This window comes from Vipera berus (assembly GCF_964194415.1).
Source record: "Vipera berus genome assembly, chromosome: 1".
NCBI lineage: Eukaryota > Metazoa > Chordata > Lepidosauria > Squamata > Viperidae > Vipera > Vipera berus.
The window spans coordinates 297114594-297142163 of record NC_138202.1 but is presented as its reverse complement, the minus strand read 5'-3'; the positions used below and the strand labels follow the sequence as shown (position 1 = coordinate 297142163).

At 41.0% G+C, this 27570-nt stretch overlaps 1 protein-coding gene across 4 annotated transcripts; it reads left to right on the top strand.

The window, feature by feature from the left end:
• Position 1: 1 nt before the first annotated feature.
• MRPL14 (mitochondrial ribosomal protein L14) lies at positions 2-17243 on the top strand. Of its 4 annotated transcripts, none has more exons than XM_081324206.1 (4): positions 2-20; positions 9091-9210; positions 12515-12607; positions 16396-17243. In XM_081324206.1, exons 3-4 carry the CDS (start codon positions 12534-12536, stop codon positions 16757-16759), a joined length of 438 nt encoding a protein of 145 aa, XP_081180332.1. In that variant the 5' UTR covers positions 2-20; positions 9091-9210; positions 12515-12533; the 3' UTR covers positions 16760-17243. The 4 variants fall into 4 exon arrangements, with proteins under 4 accessions (XP_081180332.1, XP_081180334.1, XP_081180333.1 ...); XM_081324208.1 differs by lacking the exons at positions 2-20; positions 9091-9210 and adding exons at positions 9640-10659; positions 12131-12309; XM_081324207.1 differs by lacking the exons at positions 2-20; positions 9091-9210 and adding an exon at positions 9640-10659.
• The last annotated feature ends 10327 nt before the right edge of the window (positions 17244-27570 follow it).

The following is a 27570-nucleotide window of genomic DNA, read 5'->3' as shown; positions in this document are numbered from 1 at the left end:
ACCTCTGGCCCGGAGACCGTGTGAGTGATGGGGGTTGGGAGAGAAGAGAACGGGGGGGGGGGCTCGTTTCGGGGTGGGAGCGGCTCCCTGTTTTCCTTGCGGCTGCGAGCTGGAGGACCGGAATAATTTAAGATTAGGACGGGGCTTCATGCTACTGATGGAAAAGAACGTTAGGCCGTGCGGGGCGGTCGTATTATACAGATTCTGTTGAGGGCAAGCCCACGAGTTTGTGCGAGGCTCACTTCTAAGCCCCAGCAAATGATTTTAAGCATTTGCAGCCTTATTCTCGAGAAGGCCTCCTTTGCACCGCAACCTTGAATGCTAGCTAACTCGGGCGTGGAAAATCCGGACGATCCGCTTGAATAGAATTGCAGCCTTTGGGTGCGATTTTAAGTAACTTACTTACTTACTTACTTACAAATATGGCTGTTGCATTTTATAGGACATCGCTCGTGCGGAAGTATCTTTACGATTTCGAAGGTTAAACCTTCCAAGACTGGGATCTTGTCTTTGTTTGCTGAGCGATAAGTCCCGGGATCAGCAGAATTTCGAAATAAGATTACATACGTAGATGGCATTAAGCCCATTAAATTCAGGAGTATTTAAACCAGCTCAGGCTTGAGGGTCTCCCTTCGGTCGGTGTTCGGAATTACAGCAATGTCTATCCTTTACTGAAAACAAAGTCCTCCGGGTTTCATGGAGGTTTCTCCCAAATGTGTAGAGGAAGTTTGCAGATCGGGTAAAAAGTAATAATGCTTTATTTTAAAATCTGGAATTTGGAGAACTAGAGAGCATAGGCAACTCTCTCTTTATCCCGATACACTTTCTGCCTTGGCTGGAGGGTGTCTTTTTTCTTCTTCTTTGAAGACCTTAATGTAGTTCCAGTTCTCAGGCTTGAAGTTGTTGCAAGCCTAATCTGGATCCTGTAGCAAGCACATTTTAGTGCCTGCTTTCGCTCTGGGATGACCTATTACCCATTTTGAAAAAAAGATTCGCAAAAGAAGATGGATGAGAAACTTTCCCTCCTTCTTCCTGGTCCAAGATTGTAATTTTGGCACCCATGACCAATGATTTTATCAGAAAGGCTACAAAGAGAATAGGGCAGCAAGTGACAATTATACTTGGATTGCCAAGAGTATTTATTTATTTATTTTATTAAATTTATATGCCGCCCTTCTCCCTGAGGACTCAGGGCGGCTCACAACAATAACAATTAAAAACATAGAGTAAAAAAATTAAGAGAGAATTAAACATTAAATACGAAATTATAAAACAATTTAACCCAGTAAAAGTCTAATTAAAAATCGTAGTCAGTCCAGGCCCACTTGTTCGAACAACCAAGTGTTCAGGTCACTGCGGAAGGACCGAAGGTCAGGGGCCATCTGCAGCTCCGGAGGCAACTCATTCCAGTAACTTAGTAACTTAGTTCCAAATAGTAACTTTGGAAGGGTAGGTGGTTAAAAATTCCAAAACCAGTCTGAATATCTAGCTGACCTTGCGATGAACCATAATAATGAAAAAGATCAATAATTAAACATAATTAAAAATAATAAATTAAAAAGAAAAAAACCTCATGGGGCAGCTTCTGTGTTCCTATGTAACTCTTCCAGTTGCTCACTTGATTTCTCCTCTAAGGAAATGGGTAGCAAAGTTTAACTAGTGTTTTTAGGCTATTATTTGATGATGTTGAAATAAGGGAGCAATAGTCTTTAGATCAGTTCAGCCAGGGACAACTAAAGATGGCTTTGTTCATGAGTTGGCTTGATATTAGGGCAATGTCAGGTGGCCAAGGAGGAAATGGATGTTGTGGAGAAATGCAGGTGGGGGAGGGCCTTTAAGTGACATGCTTAAGGGAGTTATGAGAAACCCATCCAATGAGCTGATAGAACAGAGAGGCAGTGATTGTCTCGGTGACAGAAGCCTTGTGAGCTACATGACTGGTCATTTTGTACCCAAACCTCCCCTTACCCCTGAAGAATACTTCAAACTTTGCTGGCATCCAGAGGTATTGTTTTATCTCAAACAATTCTAGGTTAAAAATAATATTTGGTCTTGGTTGCCTGGATCTAAAGCTGAGATTGTGGCTTGGCAGGAGCCTTCAGTGCTTCTAGAAGAGAGATCAGAATGAGCCAGAGCCTTGAAAAGTTGTCTGTCTAAAAGATAATTTCTCACTCTGCAATTTGAGGAAGCAATTCGGTTGCATGTTGTTGTTGCTGCTGCAGAACAAATTGATAGCTTGGATTAATTTTAAGTTAATGTTTCTTAAGTGTTATCCAAGGGAACTGCCAGCAGAGGCTCTTCACTTTGACCTGGAAACCATCTCTCTTGCTACATTGCTGTGCTATCTGCTGTGCATGTGAATACTGGTTCAGCATTTGCAGGGTACAGTCCTAGATTTATAAATACAAGATGTATGTTTCTGTCTGAAATTTCAGTTGTTTGTGTGATAGTCTAGACCAGGGGTAGGCAACCTTGGCTCTTAGTGGCTTAGGAATTCTGGGAGTTGAAGTCCATGAGTCATAAAAGAGCCAAGGTTGCCTACCCCTGCTCTAGGCAGTTGTGCTTTTGATTGCATCATATGCCACAGGACTGTGTAGCACAGACGTGTCAAACACAAGGCCCGGGGGCCAGATCCGGCCCGCGAAGTGGTTTCATGCGGCCCGCGAAGCCATCCTGGAAACAGTGAGGGAACGGCCCTTACTGCCTTGGCCCTGGCCCTGGCCCAGAGACCCTCCTTCTGCCAGAGACCCTCAGATCTGTCCCACTCCTGCCCAGGCCCCCATAGGCACCCTTGATGCGAACAATGTAGAGCTGGCCATGCCCACCCAGTAGGCCATATGCACTCTACCCATGCCCACCCAGTAGGCCATGCCCACCCTGGTCATACCCACCCGGCCCCCTGAGGGCAACTGCAATGCTGATGCGGCCCTCAATGAAATTGAGTTTGACACCCCTGGTGTACCACATCAGATCTGAAGAGACAAGAGGGCATTGTGTGGCATCTGTCCACAATTCCTTAAAGCAGCTGAGTCTTATCCCAGGATCTCAGAACAACCTTCCACAGCTGCAGCATAATCTCAGGGAAAGGTGCACTTTATTTTAAGTCTGTATTCTTCAAACTTGGCAACTCTGTGTATCATCTCCCAGAATTCCCCATTCAGCTGGCTTCCCTCCAAAGGGCCTCTATGGAATCTGGTATATACAATTATATTTCTTCAAAGATGGTAAGTTGTTTGATCATCCTGTGCAGGCTTTTGTCAGCTGCAGTAGGGATTTCCTCCCCCCCCCCCAAGTGTTTCTTAATTCTATTCCAGAGGAGGATTTAGGAATGTGGAAAGGAAATAGCGAATCAACAAAAACTCTTTCCTAGGTTTTGCTAGATCAAAGATTCTCAGTGGAGAACACAACCTGATTTATTAATTAGGGCTGTTTCAAAAACATTTGTATAAATTCAGTCAATAAGCTTTCCGGTCAGTTAAAAATGTTTCACTGAATAAATGAGTAGCATATTAAAACTATGAAAGCACTTAGTGAAGCTAGATGGGACTGGTGCCTTTTTAGAAGAGATTGTGTATTGTGTCCTCTGAGACAATGCGCTCTAATACTTGTGCACATCGTTAATAAGAAAATATGGACTATTCAGGAAGATTTAATAACAAGTGCCTATGTTATTTCTTTAATAAGTGGTCATTTTCTTTGGAAATATGACCCGAGGCTATACAGGTAATCCTCGACTTACAACAGTTCATTTAGTGACTAAGAGCATTAGAAAACTGACATGATCATTTTTCACACTTGTGACCGATGCTGCATTCCCATGGTCATGTGATCAAAATTCAGATGCTTGGCAACTAACTCGTATTTATGATGGTTGCAGGATCCCAGGATCATGTTGATCACTTTTTGTGACCTTTTGATAAGCAAAGTCAATTGGGAAGCCAGATTCATTTAACAAGGGAGTTACTGACTTTAATAACTGCAGTGATTCACTTAACAACTAAGATGAAAAATGTCATAAAATGGGGCAAAACTCGCTTAATAAATGTCTCACTTAGAAACAGAAATTTTGGGCTCAATTGTGGTCATAAGTTGAGAACTGCCTGTATTCATACTTACGTCAAACTTACGTCAAGGAATCCCCTTTGGATGGTGGACCTTGTACTTTGTCATTGGTCTCTTGTGTGTCCAGATACACACTCATCATATACATATATTCGTATGATTTGAATTGTGTATAAATAATTAACAGTTCACTTCTCTTTTCCCTCACTAGCACATAATGAAAACAGTAGAAGAGAAGATAAAAACAAAAAATAAGTGTTATCTTGTCACATACTGTGTATGTTACAAAATTAAACTGCATTTATCAACATTTACAAAATCAACATCAACTCTGATGTAGCCCAGATATTAACCTGTCTGGATAAAACTGTGACTCTCTTTTCCCACCACTTTCAAACAGATTTTTTTGTGGCATTTATCGCTGTTAACAATACATCTGAGATTAATGAGATTTGCAGTCTTTTAATTCAGTCAGTAAAGTTGGTTTCAAGTACTGATTTTATTTTTTCATTGTTGGTGTGATTGACTAACTTGCAACCAGATTGCAAATAGATGCAAAGAAATTTAATGGACTGTGGTTCTGTTTCCATTTATAATATATTTCAGGGCAGTATAGGTAAGGTTGCTAGAAACTTAATGGAGAGACAATTGAATTTTAACTTACATTATTTTCAGTTTAATTACACATTACTTGGCTACATAAAAATAATTCATTGATTTGATATAATTATAATGCAGAATATTTGCTCATCAGTTTTTCAGAGCAAATTATTGTGCACTCTTATATTCTCAAAAAAGCATGCATAAGACTAGCAATTAGAAACAGTTGTTACATTGGTCAGAACATAACATGCATGCATTCTTCAAAACATCTGAGCTGCATCCTTTGCATTATGAAATGGTATGAATGATTGTGAAACAGGAAGTATCCATCTTGCCCAGTATCCTTAATATGTTTAAAAAGGTTTGTTCGATGATTCTCAAGAAACAACTTGAAGCACACACACAACAAACTGAAGCAGTGTATCTAATATTTGTGATCAGATCTGCCACATTTCTATTTACTGTATTTAAAGTTTAAGATGCAACAGTTATTAAAACTTATATTTAAAAAACTGATATGTTCTGAAATCATATTTCTTTGCCCGTGAAATCCTAAGGAAGATTTGAAAGCTAAAGAACATTTATTGAATTTGATCTAATTAGCTTCAGTAATCCAAGAAATTTGATGTACTTCTTCCACTCAGGTTTATGGCCTTTTTAGACTCCCTTCCTCGTTCTTACATTCAACTTGAATTTTTGGCAGCTTAATTAGGTCAATTCATAATTATTACCTCCCCAATATATAGAGATTGTGATAGGTTGGATTTTTTTTTTGGTGAGGAAAACTTAAACAGGAAAGACTGTTTTGACACTTGTATAAAACTTTTAACGTGAGTCACTTTTCCTGTAGATTTCATCCAATTCTGATTGGACTGTAGTATTTCAAAAGGGGTAGACACAGATTTGGAATTGTGAACCAAGACTTTGATGGGCATTGGGATAAGCACTGAGATGATATTTTATTTTTCCAAACTAGGTCCTTTCCGGAACTTAATGTCAGTGCATACATAGGGAATTTCTCAGTGTAGATGGATTTTTTAAATTACATTTACTTTTCATTGTGGGCTTCAGACCTTCAGACCTTCCTCCAAACAGCTTGGACTGAAAATAGTTCATCTAACAAACAATCATCCAAAATCTCTGTTCAAACAGTCTTTTATGGGGAAGGTCACAATGACAACACAATAATTCCCATGAGTTCTCCGCTTCTCAATGAAACACCTCTACACAGGCAATTATGGTGGCAACATTAATTATCTTACACTCTTACTTTGTAAGGGACTGAACAGGTGAGGCCAGTTTTATCTGTTCACTGCTTAGGTAACTATTAGTCATCCTGTCTGTGAGAAAGAAATCTCATGAAGGCAACCATTCTCTTGCGTGGGATAGAGAAGATCTATGAAATATTCTGGAGGAAGGTGTTCTTTAGGTGACTTAACTTGATACTTACATGGTGTAGCAGTGCTTCTCAAACTTTTTTTCCTTCAGTATCCAAAACTCCTTATCATAAAAGTTCTTATTTAAATGTCCCTGTTGGGATTTGGTGATGATTTGTATATCATAACCCTCCAAAACCCCCACTTGTACTTAAGGTTGGGTAATTTACCCAAGTTTGGGAAGTGCTGTAATATATCAGTCCATATTCTCATGGGCTTTTGAGAATCTTGGTGCAAGCTTTCAGAAACTCCTCAGTTGAGAAAAGTGAGGTGCTTCAAATTCTTGTGAGATGTTTGAGAGGAAGCATAAAATATTATGGTGCCAGAGCAGTTGGTACATTAAAAAGGTAAGGTAATTGCACATTCTTATTTTTTCATGTCAAGATAAAAATATTTTTAGAAAGATCTCAGCAGGAGAGTAAACTAATACAAATTAGTCTTTGTGCCACTGTGTTCATCTACATAATTTGGAGGACTCTAAGGCTTTGTTAGTTGGAAACCAGCTTTCAAAAATTGTTCTATTGCCTTGCATGAAGCCTGCATGAAATCACTGAGGATTTTTAAAGCTATATTTAATAGAGTGATATTGTAACATTGGCTTCTGTTGGCAGGTTGCCCCCCCAGAACAAAAGGATTTCCAGTGTGGTTTTGTTATTTACAAACTACACTGGGACGTAATTGGGGGACCAGGGTTTTTTTTCTGAGCAACTGACAGATGCTTGCAAAGATAATATGAATATGGAAGTGAGGAGACCTTGCAGAAAGGCTTAATAGTTGGAGGAGATTTTGTCTACATTTGTTGAGTCTTTGCTAATCTTGCAGTTTTACTCCCAAACTGGCCTACTTCACAATCTGGCTGTGACAGTCCTGTTTTAAATGATTTGTGGATTTTGCAGGTAAGGAAAGGATTGATCCCTCCATCTTCCCTGTAGGTTTTGCTTCCCCAAATTTGCCTTGAGGAATGAACATATATTTGAAAACCCAAAGCAGTTTAAAAAATATCTATTCTCATTCTTAGATAAAGTCATTCTTTCCATTCTTTGTGCAGTTTAGTTTGAATTCAGAGTGGATTTGTACCCAAATAATTCCTAACAAACAAGGGAATGAGATAAATTTAACAATTCTTGAGTCATGGCTGATTATAAGAGATTAAGTAACTGCAATTATGGCTTAACATTAGAAAAATAATTGTGTGTTTGATGTTTCTGTTCATGATAACTATGCTACTAGTAATGAGAATGGTCTTGTGTCAAAACTCACTTTTCAACATATCAGCTTTATACTTGGAATACAAATTAGTTCTTGGTGTAACAGTTATTTTTGATCAATGGATATGATTAAAAAAATGAAATGTCAAGGCTTGCCTGAAATAAAATGGTTTATTATTATATAAATAACAAAGAATTGCAGATATCCCTTTTCTTGCCTATCTTATGTTCTTTCTGTAATCTTTAGAGGAGAGTCTCCATGTAACAGCCAGTCATAAATTATCAGTTTGAAAAAAACTTTACATTTGGAGAAGTACAGAAGAAATTACAATCAAGGAGCATGTCCCCTTCCAAATGCCCTTGATCCATTTACTCAATATATTAAACCTTAAAACCAGGTTAACCCAACAGAATTGCTATGTCCACATACTATGCTATGCCTCAATAGATAGAACCATATTATATACAGCAGGTGATTTCCTGCAACATTTCATCTTAGTCAGCATGTGGTGCAAATCAACATGTGGTGCAAATCACATGTTGAGGGATGAAAAGACAAAAGAAGAAATATTTATATTTTTAAAAAGGAAGCAATAACCCCTAATTTTGTGCACAGGTAATTTTTGTTTATAAATTGCATTGAAAGTGGTTCTTAAGTATCCAGGGTCTTTGAAAACATGGCACAGGATGAAAAATCTAAATTGGATCAGGATTAAATTTTAATCCTAATTTCTGAGACTATGTTAATTTTAGATAATGGATCTTTGCTGGGTATTTTAAAGTTATTTTACAGCAATTTAAAGCATGTTGACATCTCTTAAAAACTTACATATTTTTTTGAAATTGTTCAATTTTAAAATAAAGAGGGGAAAACTAACAAGAACTAATAATTAATATAAAAATAGACAAAAAGAAAAAAGTAAAGAATGAAAAGAAGGCCAAAGCTGAAAGTGCAGATAAATACTGTATGATACGACTTAGATAGAGAGGCGTTTCCCACCACACAGAATTTGGGGTGTCTGAAATGCTTCAGAAATTTCCTGACAGAACAATTAATCTCTGGAATAACCTGCCTCCAGAAGTTTTGGATGCTTCAACACTGGAAGTTTTTAAGAAGAGACTGGACAGCCATTTGTCTGAAATGGTATAGGGCAGGGGTGTCAAACTCAATTTCATTGAGGGCCGCATCAGCATTGCGGTTGCCCTCAGGGGGCCAGGTGGGTATGGCCTGGGTGGGCGTGGCTTACTGGGTGGGCGTGGCTAGAGTGCGTATGGCCTACTGGGTGGGCGTGGCCAGCTCTGCATCGTTCGCATCAAGGGTGCCTATGGGGGCCTGGGCAGGAGTGGGACAGATCTGAGGGTCTCTGGCAGAAGGAGGGTCTCTGGGCCAGGGCCAAGGCAGTGGGGGCCGTTCCCTCACTGTTTCCAGGATGGCTTCGCAGGCCACATGAAACCAGTGGGCCTTGTGTTTGACATGTCTGCCCTAGAGCTTTAACTGATTCAGATATATTCGTGGCATAAATTCAACAATTATGAATCAGGGATGGATTACGTGGCTTAGATTCTGGCACAACTGGTCTCTAACCACTGGCATACACGTGTGCCTGTGGTTCGTGGGTCGGATCTGGCCCCCGGGCCTTGTGTTTGACGTGTCTGGTATAGGGTCTCCTGCCTGAGCAGGGGGTTGGACTAGAAGACCTCCAAGGTACCTTCCAACTCTGGTATTCTGCTATTCTAATCATCATATCCATATATCATAATTTCATTTTTTTCTGTTTCAGGCAGAAAGTCCAGAAGGGGTTTCTCATTGGAGTTAAAATTAATGTTTTTTCTCTAATCAAAGCTGTCAGTTTCACCATCTCAGCCAGCTCCTACAACTTTCGCCCTCCATTCTTCCATTTGTAAGTAATGTCAGATCTTTCCACCTCTGTGCATACAAACATTTTGCTGAAGAAACAAGGTACCATGAGGGTTTCCCCCCTGCCCCCAGCTATTTATCCATCAGTCCCAAAAGAAGTATCTCGGGTTTCTATTTTATATTGGTCTTTAAAATCTTCATTAATTTGAATCCTTTTTTTCAGCTTTTTTACAGGTCTACCAGGCATGATTAAAAAGAACCCCTCTTGTTGTTCACATTTCCAACTTACATTTAAAGTACCTTTACACATTTGATACATTTTTTCCAGTATATTATTTTTTATTTATTTATTTGTTTGTTTTTATATACCGCCCTTCTCCCGAAGGACTCGGGGCGGTGTACAGAGCAAGGTAAGTATACAGTAAAACAATAGTAGAACAAATGAAACCCCAAAATCTATCAGGCCAGGCCGGCTTGCTGGAATAGGAAGGTTTTTAAGTCACGCCGGAAAGTGCGAAGGTCGGGGGCCGTCCGGATTTCGGCAGGCAGGCAGTTCCAAAGGGTTGGCGCACCCACCGAGAATGCTCTCCCCCTGGGGGCCACCAGCCGGCATTCTCTGACCGGTGGCACCCTGAGGAGGCCCTCTCTGTGGGAGCGCACAGGATGGAGGGGTGTTGACGCTGGCAGTAGGTGCTCCCGTAGGTAATCCGGACCCAAGCCATGTAGGGCTTTGTATGTCATCACTAACACCTTGAATTTCACTCGGAAGGCAACTGGAAGCCAGTGCAGCTCACGGAGGAGAGGTGTAATATGGGAGTATCGGGAAGCTCCCAAAAGTGTTCGTGCAGCTGCACTCTGTACCAGCTGAAGCTTCCGAGTGGCTCTCAAGGGCAGCCCCATGTAAAGAGCATTGCAGTAGTCAAGGCGAGAGGTCACAAGTGCATGGGTAATAAATATCACTGGTCCATCTTTTCATAAAAAATATCTTTACAATTATAATGTGTGAATTTCAATCCTTTCATCCATGTATTCTCCCATTGTTCCATCTGTATATTATATCCAAAGTGTTTACCCTGCTTTATCATAGGGGAGGGGGCAAAAAAGAAGAACAATCTGATTTAATTGTAATTACCGGTAGGAAAATAAACTCTCAGAAGCCAAACATACACTTCTGATGCAAAAAAGGAAGCAAAGCAGAAGAAAAATTATTCTAATAGGGAAATGATAATTTTCAATTTCACTGTAATAATTCAGTGTTTTTAAAAATGAATTGTACATGATCTATAGAGAATGCTATTACTTAGCCTTGTATCTTCTTGATACAAGGCTTGTCTGGTTTATTTTGTACCATTTTGTCATGAAGCTTTGTATTCCAGAATTCCAGTTGGAAAAGACTTAATCACTGAACAGAAAAAGAGTAACCTGTATATTATTGGAATGCAGATAGTGGTGAAGCAGATTGCCCATTTACTTGATTTACATTTTTTTTAAGGTAAATGTTCCACCAGTGTGGAATTGTGAGATGAGCAGCTGTCTAAAATATATAAATAAAGCAAATAAATATGCAAATATTTCTTCTCGATTGCTAAGAACACTTTCTAAGTAGGTAATTTTGATGCAGAAGATCTTGTTCTATGCATCTGAAAAATGTTGGTAATTCTGTCGTATCTTATGAATCTACCAGACACTCCAGCATTCACAACACACATGTACGCATACATACCATAAATTTAGTCTTAAATGACATCAGTATTTTGGGGGTGGCTTAAAAATTAGATAGATAATCTTCCTGATAGGTATTGTACATTGTATTTGGAAGCTAGGAAAAGAATAAAGATTCCATAAAGTATAAAAAATAAGTGCCTAGGGTAAAAAAAAAATTGGGGAAGAAATGGAGGTAGTGACAGATTTTGTTTTCCTGGGCTCCAAGATCACTGCAGATGGGGACTGTAGCCAAGAAATTAAAAGACGCTTGCTCCTGGGGAGGAAAGCCATGGCAAATCTAGACAGCACACTAAAAAGCAGAGACATCACCCTGTCAACAAAAGTGCGTATAGTCAAGGCTATGGTCTTCCCAGTTGCAATGTATGGCAGTGAAAGTTGGACCATAAGAAAGGCTGAGCGCCAAAGAATTGAGGCCTTTGAACTATGGTGCTGGAGAAGACTCCTGCGAGTCCCTTGGACTGCAAGGTGATCAAACCGGTCAGTCCTAGAGGAGATCAATCCTGACTGCTCTTTAGAAGGCCAGATCCTGAAGCTAAAACTCAAATACTTTGGCCACCTAATGAGAAGGAAGGACTCACTGGAGAAGAGCCTAATGCTGGGAAAGATCGAGGGCAATAGAAGAAGGGGACGACAGAGAATGAGGTGGCTGGATGGAGTCACTGAAGCAGTAGGCGTGAGCTTAAATGGACTCCAGAAGAAGGTAGAAGACAGGAAGGCCTGGAGGAATGTTGTCCATAGGGTCGCGATGGGTCGGACACGACTTCGCAGCTAACAACAACAAGGGTAAAAAATAAATAGTATGGTAGTAATGCAAATGTAGCTGAGTTATTAAATTGGCCAAAATAAACTTAGTACAGTATATTCACAGGACTTACATTAAAGGAGCTGATCAGAATGGGAATAATTGTGTTATTTTTTTTTTAAAAAAATCTATATTCACAAAATTGATTTCTATTCCAGAAGTATCATTGGGTGATTTTTATTTGGTGACTTTTAAAATTTTTATTAAGCCTCTAAATTGCTGATTAGACATCTCATATCACTACTCCATTGGAAATAAAGCAGTTAAACAAATGTGCCTTTAGTTTTGGTACCAAATAAGCTTTTAAAATTCTGCAACTCACACTTTTTTTTAAAAAAAATGCTCACACTAGAGTCTCTGAAAAAATAGTAAATAACAAGGAGATGGGTATCTCTGTCCGGTCTTCGAATTTTTAAAAATCTTGTTTCTTTTATAGCTGTCAAACCAGCAGTTTAGAATCCACTGGAGACCATCAGAGTAGAAAATGGTGTGCTAAATGACTATGCTCCTCCACAATTAGCAGCTAACAACCAGCAATTGTGAAAGCAGGTTATTTTGACAATGAGGATCTGTGCCCTTGAAGAAAGCAGCCCTGCAGTGTGTTTCCCCCCCCAAGTACAGTACCATTGTGTTATGTGTAACTGCTTTTCATTAATTCTGCTGTATTTATTTCTTTTGGGGGACAGTATGGGGCTGTTGTGACTTAACAGTACGATGCAGGCATCAGGTCTTTCAAGGGAATAATAGAATGAAAAATTCTGGTTTTCCCTAGGACTTCGCTCTATAATAAAAATTAACCTTTTTTCGTTTTTTTACGTAGGTTTCTTACCGGAATCCCGATGGTTCCTTTGTATCGGTACCTGGGATTGGCTCTTCCCCAGTTAAGCAGAGCAACAAATAAACGAAATTTCAGGTATTTATTTTATTATATTTATGCCCTGTCTTTTCTCCAAAGTGTTTGTGACCATTTACGTATATGTGGTGACCCTTCATTTTATTCTTGTCCTTATCCTGTGAAATAGATTGGATTGCGAGAAAGTGATTGGCTCACTTGGTGGGTAGGAGGGGACTGGAATGTGGGCCTTTTTACAGACTCTTCCCCAGGGATTTAACCCTGTACAGGTAGTCCTCGACTTAAAACAATTTGTAGTGACTGTCAAAAGTTACAACGGCACGGAAAAAAGTGAGTAATGACTGTTTTTCAGAGTTACAACGGTTGCAAGCATTCCCGTGGTCATGTGATCAGAATTCAGCTGCTTGGCAACTGGCATGTATTTATGACGGTTACAGTGTCCCAAAGTCATCGACTTTTGCAACCTTCTGACAAGCAAAGTTAAGGGAGAAGCCAGATTCACTGAACAGCCGTCTTACTAACTTAACAACTACAGTGACTCACTTAACAACTGTGGCAAGCATGGAACCTTCTGGAAGGACGTAAAATGGGGCAAAATTTCCTTAGCAGCTATCTTGCTTAGCAACAGAAATTTTGGGCTCAACTCAACCACTATGTATTTAGGAGCTTGCTTAAAGCAGAAGCTTTCAGGCACACTTCTTAACTGCCCATCTTCCTCCTAGAACACACTTGGCTTTTGAAGCACAGTAGATGGTACTTTAATTTCTTTAATCCATGATCGATGCAGTAAGCTTTATGTTCCAAAAGACTCGTTAGATTTGGATAGGTAGAGGTATGTGCGCTTCCCCCTTTATCATTATGTTGCTGCTCTACAAGTATGGGGGCAATATTTGTGCAAAATACTTGACGTTCAAGAGGGAATGAAGACCCTTGACATTTGTGATTCATCCATTGTGTAATGAATAACTTGGTGGAGTGAGAGAAGCCATGAGAGAAAGGCTGGCTGTTCTTCAACTTTTGGAGTGATCCTTGAAAACTAAAAAGGAGAAAGGGCCTTGGAGGCCCTGAAGCCAGTTAAGTGTCTTCTGCAAAGGTCAGTATTTTGCAAGATGCAGTTCATAGGAAACATATTTTTTAAACCAATAGCTCACCTAGAATATTCTTCAGAGGGAAAATATTTAATGGTTTGGTTCTATTTTGAGTGGCTTCATATTGCTATTGCTACTTTGTCTGTTTGGCATCTCCGTATTCAAAGCCAGATCCAGAACATCAGAAGGTTCCACGCTGCTTATGGTCTCACATCACACTAACTTATGTTTGGTTTGATTTTGACGTGGTGGGAACTGTGAATTCAAGAGTTACAGTTTGTCAAACATGTTGTATATAACCTTAGTGTGAATCAGGCTACTAGGGCTTACTCAACAAACTGACCAAAACAGAGCATGCCATTATAAGATGGGAAAGTCAGCTGTGACCAACTGACCTGAACCTGGCTTCTCCAGATTGTGATTTCTAGAGTATCTAGCCAACATGGTCTTTGGCTGAAAAAGTCCAGTGGGAGTAATCTTTGTTATAGATATGCAGTAGAAATTGAGACTTAAAAGGAATAGCTGAAGATACATAATGTTGGACCAGCTTTCTTGGAAGTTTAGTTTTGCGTTATTTTTCAGTACAGATAGTCTTCAACTTAAAACCATTTGTTTAGTGACCTTTTAGTTTACAACGGCACTGAAAAAAAGTGACTTATGACCGTTTTTCACATTTATAACCGTTGCAGCATCCCTAAGGTCATGTGATCAAAATTGGGATGGTCTTAGCAACTGGTATGTATTTATGATGGTTGCAGTGTCCTGGGATCCTGATGAACAGACTTTTGACACGCAAAGTCAGGGCTACTGCTAAGCTTGTAAGCCGCCCTGAGTCTTCGGAGAAGGGCGGGATATAAATGGAATTAAAATAAAATAAATAAATAAAATAAAGTCAAAGGGGAAGCCAGATTCACTTAACAACAGTGGAAAATAAAATGGGGCAAGCTCACTTAGCAACTGTCTTGCTTAGCAATGGAAATGTCGGGCTTTATTGTGGTTTACTGTCCAGGACTACCTGTAGTATGCAATCACAGTTTAAGATCCTGAGACATAAAAATCAATGGAGCTGTGCAGTACCTTGGAAAAAGACGCACCTGCAGAGCGGCTGCTAATAACTCCTGAAACCAAGTGCCTTTTTTTATGGGATCACACGGCAGTAACAGAAAGCAGCTACACCATCTCAGAGAAAAGACTGGGCTGCTTTGCTTTGAGGAGCTGCTGACTGGTGCCCTTGTGCGCTTGGAAGGAGCTGTTGCCCTTTGAATCCAAAGAGCTGCCCTTCGTGCACAGAGTTGCATTGAAGATTCCTCACATAGCAATCGCTCCATGAGAAAAAACAGAATATGAATATGTTTTGAACAGTAGTTATTAGTATTACTGTTAGTAGTTATTCTAAAGTCTATTAGGATTAAAATGTATGTCTTGCATAGCTAGAGTCTTTCTAAAAAAAATAAAATAAAAATAAAATCAAGTGATTTACTTTATAAAGGAAGTGCACCATTACATAAATCAATTGTAAGAGACAGAACCCTGAACTCATTTGTTAAAACTCAAAAAAATGTGTATCACTTTTTAATTTTGGGTACAAGTACTGTAAAAATGAGTCAGTGACTCACAGTTTGCCTTTTCTCTCATTATAAAAGAACAGCTATCATGACTGTATAGTAAGTATATTGTCTATTTAGAAGTAAAGTCCCATTGCTTTGAAGTGGGGGTACTGCATGCTAAGTGTTGGTAGGATTGCAACTTGATTCCTTTGGCCAGATCCCTTCTGTTTAACTCTTTAATGCTAATAAACAGGGGTGGAGGTGAGTGTGGGGTAGCAAAGAACAAGCCAGGAAAGCCTGACAAATAAAATATTTAATCAGTGTTAGGTTTCTGTGTGAGAATCAACCTTCATAATGGAATGGGTGCTTTCTTTCTTCATCTCTCACTCTCCATATATATGCATATGTGGATATATGCATCCACCCCCCCATCCCATATATTTATATATCTATATCTATCTATCTGTGTGTGTGTGTGTGTGTATCATCACACAAGCAATAATCCAGGTCGTTACAACACAAAAGACTAATGGGCACACAGCCAACACCTCAGCCACACAGGATGTTACAAAACAGCCGACTAATCCACAAACAATAACCCATCAACCAATCAACATGTAACACAGCCAACCAACCCGCTTACAGCAACAAAGCCAGCACCCCACACACCCCCACCAATATTTATAGAGAGACAGCAGCTCCGATCACACTTTGCTTGCACAAGCACGAAGCCAAAGACACCAGCCTGAAGATGACAAGTGGGACCTCGTCGAAACGTCGCCAAGACACTATCAATCTTACACGGGAAAAGACCCGAATACTCCAAGACCTACATACATACATACATACATACATACATACATACATACATACATACATACATATAGTTAAAGTGGTAGCATGCTTCTCTAAACATCTTTTTATATGTTTACTTTCATTCCCTCATTGTTTATATTGTTGGTTTAACGTTCTGGCATAGTATTGTTTTTATCCTGAAGGAGATTACCTCGATGCAAGTTTCTCAACTTGTTGCCTTCCAACTATATTGAATGACATCCCACCCCCAGATTTCCCCAAAACTATGGCCAGCATTTGGAGGGCACAAGGTTGGAGAGAAAAGAGAACCCTGTACTTTAAATGGATCCTGAAGTGACCTTGGTTTATTTAACATTCCCGGGAGATCTATTGAGACTTCTCTGTTCTCTTTTATCAGCCTCAGCAATGTGTGCAGTTATATCCAGAAGCTGACTCGTGTGCGAGTGGTTGATAACAGCGCCTTGGGAAACACACCATATCACCGGCCTCCAAAATGTATCCACGTCTACACCAAAAATGGAGTGGGCAAAGTGGGTGACCGAATTCTTCTGGCTATCAAAGGGGAAAAGAAAAAGGCATTAATTGTCGGGTGCAAGTTTCCTGGGCCTCGCATGTCTCCTCGGTTTGATTCTAACAACGTGGTTCTCATCGAAGATAATGGGAACCCAGTCGGGACACGGATCAAAACTCCCATACCTTCTCTGTTGAGAAAAAAAAGAGAATTCTCCAAAGTGTTGGCCATTGCCACAGACTTTGTATGATCACCAGGGGAGACACTCTGTGAAAAACAAAGGGATGTTGTGGGACTGTCCCTTGAGTTGCGTTTTCTCTTTTCTTTCCCAGAATTGAGGAAGAAGTGTTTGAAAAAAAAGAAGGAAGAAGATGGGAGGGGGGAGTGCTAAGACATCTTTGAGGAAATACACTTTCCATTATTTTGGGTAACTTGTTCTTCTTGAACTAGTTTAATTAAAGATAAAAGTACTAAATAACTGTTTTGTATGTTTTATGTTTTTGAAAGAGGTGGAGAAGGCTGAAAGGGTGGGAGGGCTATTAAGAGGGTCAAAAGAATCATCTGTTCTTTTCTGTTAATCTCCAGTTATTTGGGGGTTATTTCTTTCACAATTTTTTTTCTGTTAAAACAGTCTGTGCATTGTTCAGATTCCAACCAGCAATAACTTTATAAGTAAATTCCAGCATGGTTTTATGCTATTGATAAAGAGAAATAAAAAGGAAACGGCAAATAAAGTATGTCATAAGTAATATTATTATTCCCGCTTCTTTCCCTTTCTGACTTTCTTAGAAAATACCTTGCTTTACTCTTAACAACGAGGGTTTGCCACTATGTTATTTTTTTCTGTCACGTTTTCTTCTTTTGCATTTTCATAATTTGTCTTCCCTTGTTGTTTTACAAATACTTTCTGTGTGCTGAACTAAACCCATGATTTGGGATTTCACTAACCGATATGAAGGACCCAAGTCATTCTATTAATCAATGGGTTAAACATTATTCAGAGTTGAGAATAATGTACGTTTAGTTAACGTACATGCATAAGATTTCTATCTTATCTTTCCCTCAGGAGCTCAAGGTAGCAAACATAGCATATCCTCCTCCCATTGCCTCACAACTTTTGTGTGAGATAGATAGGGCAGAGATTCAGTGAGTGACTGAGGGGGTGAAGTTGGTTCTTCTAGAACAGGGGTGTCAAACTACCGGCCTATGGGCCGGATGCGTCATCCGGAAGCCGCACCCACCCCATTGCCGGCAATGGCAAAACACTCCCGATACGTTCTGCGATGTCACATGATGTTGCGAGTTTGACATGACTGTTCTACATTCTAGTGCAGCACCTACATCACATTGTCATTTAGGGGTGGTAATTTAAATAAATAGTGTTAGAAAGAAAATTTTATTTATTTATTTATTTTTGGGACTTATATGCCACCCTATCTCCCGAAGGACTCAGGGCGGCTAACAACAATAAAAACAACAATACAAAAGTTAAGAGAAATTAAATAAACAGCCCCAAAATAAATTAACTAAACAATTAAAAATTAAAACATTTTAAAAACCCGTTGTCAGTCCAGGTCAGCCTGATGAAAAAGGAAAGTTTTGAGGTTGCAGCGAAAGGACCGGAGATCCAGGGCCATCTGGAGCTCAAGGGGGAGTTGGTTCCACAGGGCTGGCGCTCCCACAGAGAAGGCCCTCCCCCTGGGGGTCACCAGCCGACATTGTCTAGCCGACGGCACCCTGAGGAGGCCCTCTCTGTGTGAGTGCACTGGGCGATGGGAAGTCGTCCCTGGCAGCAGATGGTCCTGCAAATATCCCGGGCCTAGGCCATGTAGGGCTTTAAAGGTAAGTACCAGCACCTTAAATCTCACCCGGAAGACAACCGGTAACCAATGCAACTCACGCAGGAGGGGTGTAATATGGGAGTATTGGGATGCTCCCATCACTACCCGCGCGGCCACATTCTGCACCAGCTGGAGCCTCCGGGTGGTCTTCAAGGCAGCCCCATGTAGAAAGCATTGCAGTAGTCTATCCGGGAGGTCACGAGTGCATGAGTGACCGTACGTAGGGCATCTCGGTCCAGATAGGGGCGCAACTGGCGCACCAGGCGAACCTGGGCAAATGCCCCCCTGGCCACAACTCCAATATGATCTTCAAAACTGAGTCGTGAGTCCAGGAGGACGCCTAAATTGCGTGCCCTATCAACGGGAGGTAACACCTCTCCTCGAATAACCAAAGATGGAACCTCTTGGACAAGTCAAGATGCCGGTACGTAAAGCCACTCAGTCTTGGCCGGGTTGAGCTGGAGCCTGTTCTTCCCCATCCAAATCCGTACCACTTCCAGGCAACGGGACATCACATCGAGGGCATCGCTGGGTTGGTTCGGGGTGGAGATAAAAAGCTGGGTATCATCAGCATATTGATGATACCTCACCCCGAAACCACGGATGATCTCACCCAGCGGCTTCATATAGATGTTGAACAGGAGGGGCGAGAGTACCGACCCCTGAGGCACCCCACAACTAAGGGGCCTCGGGGTTGATCTCTGCCCTCCTGCCAACACTGTCTGCAAACGGCCCGAGAGGTAGGAGGAGAACCACCGCAAAACGGTGCCTCCCACTCCCAACCCCTCAAGACGTCGCAGCAAGATACCATGGTCGATGGTATCAAAAGCCGCTGAGAGATCTAAAAGGACCAGGACAGAGGAATAACCCCTGTCTCGGGCCCGCCAGAGATCATCCACCAGCGCGACCAATGCCGTCTCCCTGCTGTACCCGGGCCTGAAACCCGATTGGTATGGATCCAGATACTCAGTTTCCTCCAGGACCAAAGGGAGCTGCCATGCCACCACGCTCTCAACAACCTTCGCAAGGAAGCGAAGGTTGGAGACAGGACGAAAGTTATTTAGAATAGCTGGGTCCAAGGCAGGTTTCGTGAGGAGGGGCCTTACCACCACCTCTTTCAAGGCGGCAGGGAAGCACCCCTCACTCAAGGAAGCATTGATAACTGCCAGGAGCCAGCCTCGTGTAACCACCCGAGCCGCATAAACCAGCCAGGAGGGACACGGGTCCAACAAACACGTGGCGGCACTTAATTTCCACATGATCCTGTCCACTTCATCCGGAGTCACAGGATCAAACTCTTCCCAAATATTATTGGCCAAACCCATCGTTTCCCCCTCATCAGATACTGCCCAGTCGGAGTCCAGGCCAGCCCGAATCTGAGCGATCTTATCCACCAGATACTCACTAAACTCCTCGGCCCGTCCCTGCAGGGGGTCCTCTTAGGGAATGGGTCACCCTAAACAGGGCGGCCGGGCGGTTATTTGCAGATGCAATGAGGGTGGCGAAGTGAGCACGCTTCGCTACCTCCATTGCCACAAGATAAGATCTAGAAAAGGATCTTAACTGTGTTCGGTCAGACTCGGACCGACTGGATCTCTAAATGCTCTCTAGGCCCCTTCTCTGGCGCATCATCTCCCGCAGGTCCGCGGAGAACCAAGGAGCGAGGCGGGATCTGCGCCGGGTCAGAGGCCGCAAAGGCACAACACGGTCGAGAGCCTCCGAAGCAGCCCGTTGCCATGCGTCAACCAAGGTCTCGACCGGGCTGTGGGAAAGGGAGAAAGGAATCAATCCAAGCGCCGTCTGGAACCTATCTGGGTCCATCAGGCGTCTGGGGCGGAACCACCTGGTCGGTTCCGCCTCCCAGCAGCGGGGAGTGGCATGACGGAGGCCCAACCGCAGGAGATAATGGTCTGTCCATGAAAGGGGTTGAGATGTTGGAGTAACTCCACCCAGACCATTAAGCCACTGCCCAGAGATAAAAATAAGGTTGGGCGTGTTTCCCCCCTCGTGAGTCGGACAATGTATGTGTATTGCACAATTGCTTCCCTCAGACCAGGAGTAGGCAACCTTGGCTCTTTTATGACTCATGGACTTCAACTCCCAGAATTCCTGAGCCAGGCATAAAAGAGCCAAGGTTGCCTACCCCTGCCCCAGAGTAATGCTCTACAGATATGTTGTGCTCCCATCCTATGCAGGTTGCTGGTTCTGGATGATGGGAATTGTAATCCACTTGGAGGCATGGATTGCAGAATGCTTCTGAAATGCTTTTTCAGAATTGAATACTGATACCATGTCAGTCTTTCTAGCCTTCATAAATTATGAGACCTTAGGATATTCAGGTTACCCCTGTACCATCAGGGTTGATTTCCAATTGCTTAGTCATTTTTATCTGCAGTCTTTGCCATATAAACCCCAATTACGTATTGATAGATGAGTAAATTAGGGAGACTGAATGTAAATTATGCAGATCTCATGAGTGGAATTGTGGCCTCTGTGTTATTGAGGAATAACTTCTGACTTCTGAGAGGTATCGCAATGCAAAGCCTTTTCATCACTGGCATTCTGTTTTACTTTGATGCAGAAAATAAATTCTAACCAGAATAATCATGACAAAACTTTGTATTTCCACAACATGGAAGTGTAAATCTTTGGTTGTACCTCTACAATATTCATACTCTGTGTAGTTCCTCCAAAGGATTTTAGATGTAAGGACTGATATTGTAGAAAAAAACCATAAGATATTAGGAAAAAAATTAGAGATTTAGTATTTTAAGAGCAAAGTTAGCATGTAAAAAACAAGAGTTAAGAGTTGGTTTATTCCAGAGGTGGCTGGGGAATTCTGGGAATTGAAGTCCACAAATCTTAAAAGTTGTCAAGGTTGCATTCTCCTGGTTTATTCTGTGGGGAGCATGGAGGGTTTTTTTTCTCATTGTGCCATCTTGTGGTGATCCACATCTATGTACTTCTGGCTTGATTTCAAGAATTTTGTTTTAGTTGAGAAGAGCTTTCAGTACTGAATATATGTAAAGTGCTTTTATTCCCCTCTATTAACAAAGCACTTAAACAAGCAGTTGTGTTAAAGGAACAAAGACAAAAATCACTGAATTCCCTCTTTATGTTTATTTATAACATTTATTTCTAAAATGTATTGGCTGCCCATCCTACCATATGGTAACTGGGTGACTTAGAATCATAAAAATATATACATGTACAATTAAAACATAACTTAAAACCAATAATTAAAATATAAGGGCATGTGTGGAGGTTGGGGGCAGAGTGGGGGGAGGTAAGATCTGTTATCACTTGATCAACTACCTCCATTGCCTTATTCCTCCACTGAGGCCCAGAGTCAACTAGCAGAGCCAGCTTTTTAGGTCCTTTCAGAAGGAGAAGGGGGTTGGGGCCAACCTCACATTGAGGGGCAAGATGTTCCAAGGGCAGGAGCAACAGCAGAGAAGGCCCTGCTCCTGAAGCCCGACAGATGGAATAATTGGGCTGACAGGACCTGAAGCATGTCTCCTCTGCCAGCATGAGGGGAATGGGCCAATCCCAGTGGAGTGAGATGGTCCCTCAAGTAACCTGGACCCATGCCATGAATGGCTTTACAGGTGATCGCCAACATCTTGAATTGCACCTAGTAGTAGACTGGTAACCAATGCAGCTCACAGAGCAGTGGTGTTACTGGGGCCATTCTAGAGCCTCCCAAAATTACCAGCACTGCTGCACTCTGCATCAGTTGGCGATCAAATCAGTATTATTGAAGGTGACTATTTGCTCCAGTAAAGTTGTCTCTTTTCAAGTCAGTTGCAAAGACTGACATGGTTTTCTAGAATTAATATACATCTTAAATGTATCTTAATGCATATTTTAAAAGAATATAGAACAGACCCTGCGCAAGTTATGAATGAAGCATTGAAGAAGGGTTTATGAAAGAGATTGCACGGTCCAGAGACCAAAGGAAGTAGGAGAAAGAATTCAACATAATCCCTCCTTGGTTTTGTGTACTGCAGCATAAGAAAGTATAAAACAAAACTCGGACAGGCTTTTAAAATTGGTATTACTCTCCACTGCAATAGTATTCCTGTAATCCTTGCAGTATCTGTTTTTTGACCAGCTCTGCCTGGAAGAGCTGACATCAATCTTGATTGTTGTTATTCTTACTAGTACATACCTTTCAGTTACAGACTGTACTGCATAAAAAGATTGTGCAACAGTGCTGAGATCATAATACGGGATGAGAAACTAGGCCAGGGGTAGGCAACGTTGGCTCTTTTATGACTTGTGGAATTCTGGGAGTTGAAGTCCAACAAGTCATAAGAGAGCCAAGGTTGCCTACCCCTGAACTAGGCCATGTGCTATAAACTGCAATACAACAGCAGTGGAGAAATCTGCCTATTCCCTCCCACCCCAGGCTTAATTGTTGGAAGTTTTAGTAACTATTGGATATCTGATTCTCTCTCTTCTCAATGAATTCTACAGTTCTGATTTAAGATGCTGCCTTCATATTCAGGCTTTGACTAGTTCATTTTCTGCTGATTTAGAGCAGAATTTTATCTATGTTAACACAAATATTTTGGCTCGATCATACCTCTGAACTGAATTTTTTTTAGTTGCACCTATCAAGAGATTCTGAATTAAGCTACTCTTTCTAAAAAGCCTATAAAACCGGTAGCCCCAATTGAAGTTGGAAGTTCTTCACCCTGTAGGTTGGAATTCAATTGCACTGAATTTGGCACTATTTGAGAAGATATACATAGGATTTTGCTGTTCAACTTATTTTTAATTTCTAATTTAATTTAGGGATAGCACAATATATTGTGTCTAGGAAGACATCAGGGCTACTGCCCTAAAAGTCAAAGACTGATAAAAAAGGACTCCTGGTGAATTGTATCTATGCAGTTTTCCTGGCAGTATTAGGCACGTGGCTTGTCATTTATCTTGTTTGGGGATTATATTCTTGGATTTTCTGAGTCCAGTCAACATTACTAGAATTCCCAGGGCATTTATCACCCTTTGACCAGAGTTGAACTTGTTTAGCTTCTGAGATCAGCCATGGATGACTCAGTGGCTCCACTTGCTGAGGCATATCATCATGTGGCATCTGTGCTTATTCATAAGGGATTTGACTTCTCACTCCCTTTAAAAGGTACATTAAAAAATAATGACTCATCATAAGATAGAATGTTTAAATATGGGATTCCCATTTTTCTTTGAAAACGCTTTCCCTTGTATAAATGTAGGTCTTTGAAAACACTTTCCCTTGTATAAATTTTATTCAAGACAGTAAATTTTACTTCAGAGGAAAGAGATCCTGGATTGCATTGTAATTCTCTGTATTATGAACATGGAACTCCACAATATTTAGAGGCCTGAACAAGGTACCACAGTTTCCTATGGTAGGAAAATTCATGGAATGAAATTTAAGCCATAGAGGCAGTCTTTTGCTTACAACCATTTGTTTAATAACAGTTTGAAGTTATGATGGCCCTGAAGAAAGTGACATGACCTGTCCATGAAGTTCTGACCATTGCATTATTCCCATGATCACATCGCAGTTCAGACACTTGGCAACTGGCTTGTATTTATGATGATTGCAGCATTCTACAGTCACGTGACTTGTGCCCTTTCCAGCTGGTTTCCAACAGAGTTAATAGGGGAAGCCAACAGGGAAGGTTGCATGTAGTATGAAAGGAGACTCACACGAATCTTGAGCAGCTGTGTTCTTTATTGGTTAACATTCACTCATATATGTATGTCTTAAACAATAGCTTTAGCAGTTAAACATTAACAGTTTACATGCCATCCCGAAATTGGTTGTTTTTCCTTATCTATTGCTTATCCCTTTCAATTAACACAAGGATTAATATATATTCCAGTTTCCTGCATTCCATAAGCTTATCTTTCTAATTTAAGATCTTGTTTTTCGCATGTTATCTCAAGCCCACTCTGTACACTTCCTCTGTAGTCCGTCTGAGGTTTGCCATCCAAGACAAGGACATGCAGAGTGTGTACTTCAAGATGGACTCAGAAAACAAGCCTACAGTTGCAAATCATAACCACGTGATTTCTTGCTTAACTACCATGGGAAAAAAGGCCATAAAATGGAGAGCAGCAATTTGATGCCTCACTTAATGACTATGTTGCTTAATGATGAATTTTCTGTTCCCACTTGTGGTTGAGAATTACCTGTACTGATTAAGGGAAAATTCATAGATTGTTTATTATCCTCTGCAATCAGTATATATATTGAGTGTGTCTCAGTACACAGCATATATCTTCAAGTTGGTAGGATGTAGTTAACAGTACTGTATGATGGCTGGCAAGACAATCTTTTCTGTATTCTAAGCTGCAGAGAATTGCAATAACTTTGCAATTTGAAATGTAGTAGATTAAGTGGTAAAAAGTTAATTCACAAATTAAATAATATATGAGTTGTGTGTTTTTGAAACTAAGACAAAGGGAAAAGATGTAATAGATTTGAATAGTGATATGATCTTGTGGAATGGAGCTGATATCTTTAGGGGAATGAAGATGCAGGTTTTATTTTGAAGGAAAGAGCTAATGTGTATCAGAAAGTTTGAACTTGATATCGTCTAAATTGCTGTGAGTGTGTTTAAAAGTAGGAATCCATAGCTTGATAATAGCCTCTTGTTACATTCCAGTGAATGATGACAATCACAGTAACCATATTTTCTTGGAAAAAATAAAGGGGCAAGGCTAAAGAAAGAGGAAAATCTGTAAGAGTTTCATAATGCTAAAAACAGTTCTTTAGTTTTAAACCAAGAACAAACCTGTTGTGTCGGCAGATTAGAAGGGAGTGGTTTTCCATCGGTGGGAAAACCCTGAGCCGGGGTTGGATGTTGTTTTCTCGGCGGGAGATTGCAGGCCGGGGATTGGTTAGTGTCAATACATATATAAGGCCACCCGGACAAGAATTCCCCAGTTGACCACATGTGTATTGAATAAACGTTATTGTTGATTAACCTCGCTGTGTGTGCTCGTCAATCCGAACATAACAAAACCCAAGGAAATAAATAATTAAATAATCCAAGGGACAGCTTTCTGAAATATAAGACTGCCCTTTATGATTATTTTAGCTGTATATTGCCCAGTCATTCTGTGAGTGAAGGGTGAAATGAAAATGAAATGAACCTTTATTGTCAAAGTACAACTATGTGTACATTGAGATTAGCTGAGCCTCCCTTTGTGCTCCCACCCCCCCCAACACACAGTGACAACAAACCCTCCATCTTACTACACCATGTGAACCAACTACACCACACACCAGCCTCCCAAGTCAATTCTGCATAAAATTCACAAAAGTTATTTCTCATTCAAAAGCCTAACAGCCCACGGATAAAAGCTGTTTTTCAGCCTGTTGGTGCGGCTGGCTATACTCCTATATCTCCTACCTGAATTTGACAAATAAATAATAAAGTTGTACTGTATATGGCCACTGTAATGAGAATGGAAGAGCCAGGCTTCATTTTGAGGAAAATTGCTACATGAATGTGGAGAAAATGGTATTCTGTCAGTGACATGAGTGGGTGAGTGGAACGACAGAAGACTACAGAAAAAGTAATTGAGCCCTTTGATGACCCAGAAATAAATGCGAAGGGTGACCAGTAAGCACCTATGAGGAAAATGTCTATTTATTTGGAATACACAGTTTATGCATAAGTCTCTGTGTGTTTGCGGGACAAAGGGATGAATTAAAAACATGATTAATTTGGCTGAAAAGTTTGAGAGAATTAATAAGGGATATAAGAGAGATGAGAACTTCTAAATGTGGGACAAACCTTTATTTTGTAGTGTGAAGAACAGGTCTTGGGAAAGTTTAGACCTAAGAACAGAAGTGGGGGAAAAAATAAAGTGGAAATAGAATAGCTTCAGGAAGAGAGTCCTCTTCAAAGAAAGACTGTTCTCCTAATTGAATGAATAAAAAGCAGATATAAAGATGATTTAGAAGATACATGGTATGAATTACATGGTAAAGTAATTAAGCTACAGATTGTGGAGTTACATTAATAGCAATATGAACAAGCTAAGTTAAGAGTTGCAGAGCATGGCTAACTGGGCTGGAAAAAATACTAGAAGTTATGCTCTACAAGCTTTCCTAATTACACTAGTAATTCGAATCTGCTCTGACCCACAGTTCAAAGATATAATTGTACACTTTGTACACTTTGAGAGCAAGCAACTAAATTTCATTTTTAATGTGTGCCATTGTGCCCACAGTAAAAAATGACAATAAAGGTTATCTATCTAATTTGATTATTAACCCAAACTGAATAGAATAGAGAATAGAACTCTACAGCACCCCACAATTGGAAGGCCTAGGGCAGGGGTCAGCATCCTGAAACAGTGAAAGAGCCACTCGGAACCGGTTCCCTCACAAAAGGAAAAACTGGGAGCCGCAAAAAATGCGTGCACATGCGTGTACATGTGTGCATGTGCAGAACAGGGTTTGACTGAAGAGTGGACACAAGGCGAGATATACACCTACCCTGCATATTTAAATTGATTGGTTGAACTTTTTTAGTCCCACTTTTTTTTTGGACTGCACATGGCAGAGGACTGGGAGCCGCAGGAGACGGCTGAAAGAGCTGCATGTGGCTCTGGAGCCGCGGATTGAGGACCTGTGGCCTAGGGAATCATCTCTTTCAACCAACCAACACCTCCTGGATCCAAGTTGAGAGGAAAAGAATCACCTTAAAACGGTGCCTCCAATCCCCAAGCCATGGAACCACATCAGGAGGATACCATGGTTGATACTCAGAGCCATGAGAGATCAAGGAGCACAAGGATGGATGCACCACCACCATCCCAGCTCTGCCGCACATCATCAACAAGTGTGACCAAAGTTGTCTCAGTACCGAATCCAGTCCTAATAGGACTGGACTAAATTATGCATTTTATTTCAGTGTTCTGATCAGCTTTAGTCTGAGCACCTTCTCAACAACTTTCCTCAGAAAGGGAAGGTTGGACAAAAACTGTTGGGTTCAAGGATGACCTCTTGAGGGAGCACACTGCCTCCATTAAAGAAGTCTACTTTACTTCACGGACCCAACCATGGATCATCTCCCACCACTTTCACATCCCCTGATCTGAGAAACAGTGGCCAAGCTGAGAGCATAGAGAGCTTGTTCGCTACCTAGGAGTGTTAGTTAGCTCAAATCCATCCCAGAACACACCACCAAACTGTACACCAGACACCTTT

Excerpts from the sequence above, each read along its gene's own strand:
- MRPL14 (XM_081324206.1), top strand. The coding sequence starts at position 12,534 with ATGGTTCCTTTGTATCGGTACCTGGGATTGGCTCTTCCCCAGTTAAGC. Across the intron at positions 12,608-16,395 it reads ACAAATAAACGAAATTTCAG|CCTCAGCAATGTGTGCAGTT; the intron begins GTATTTATTTTA and ends CTCTTTTATCAG.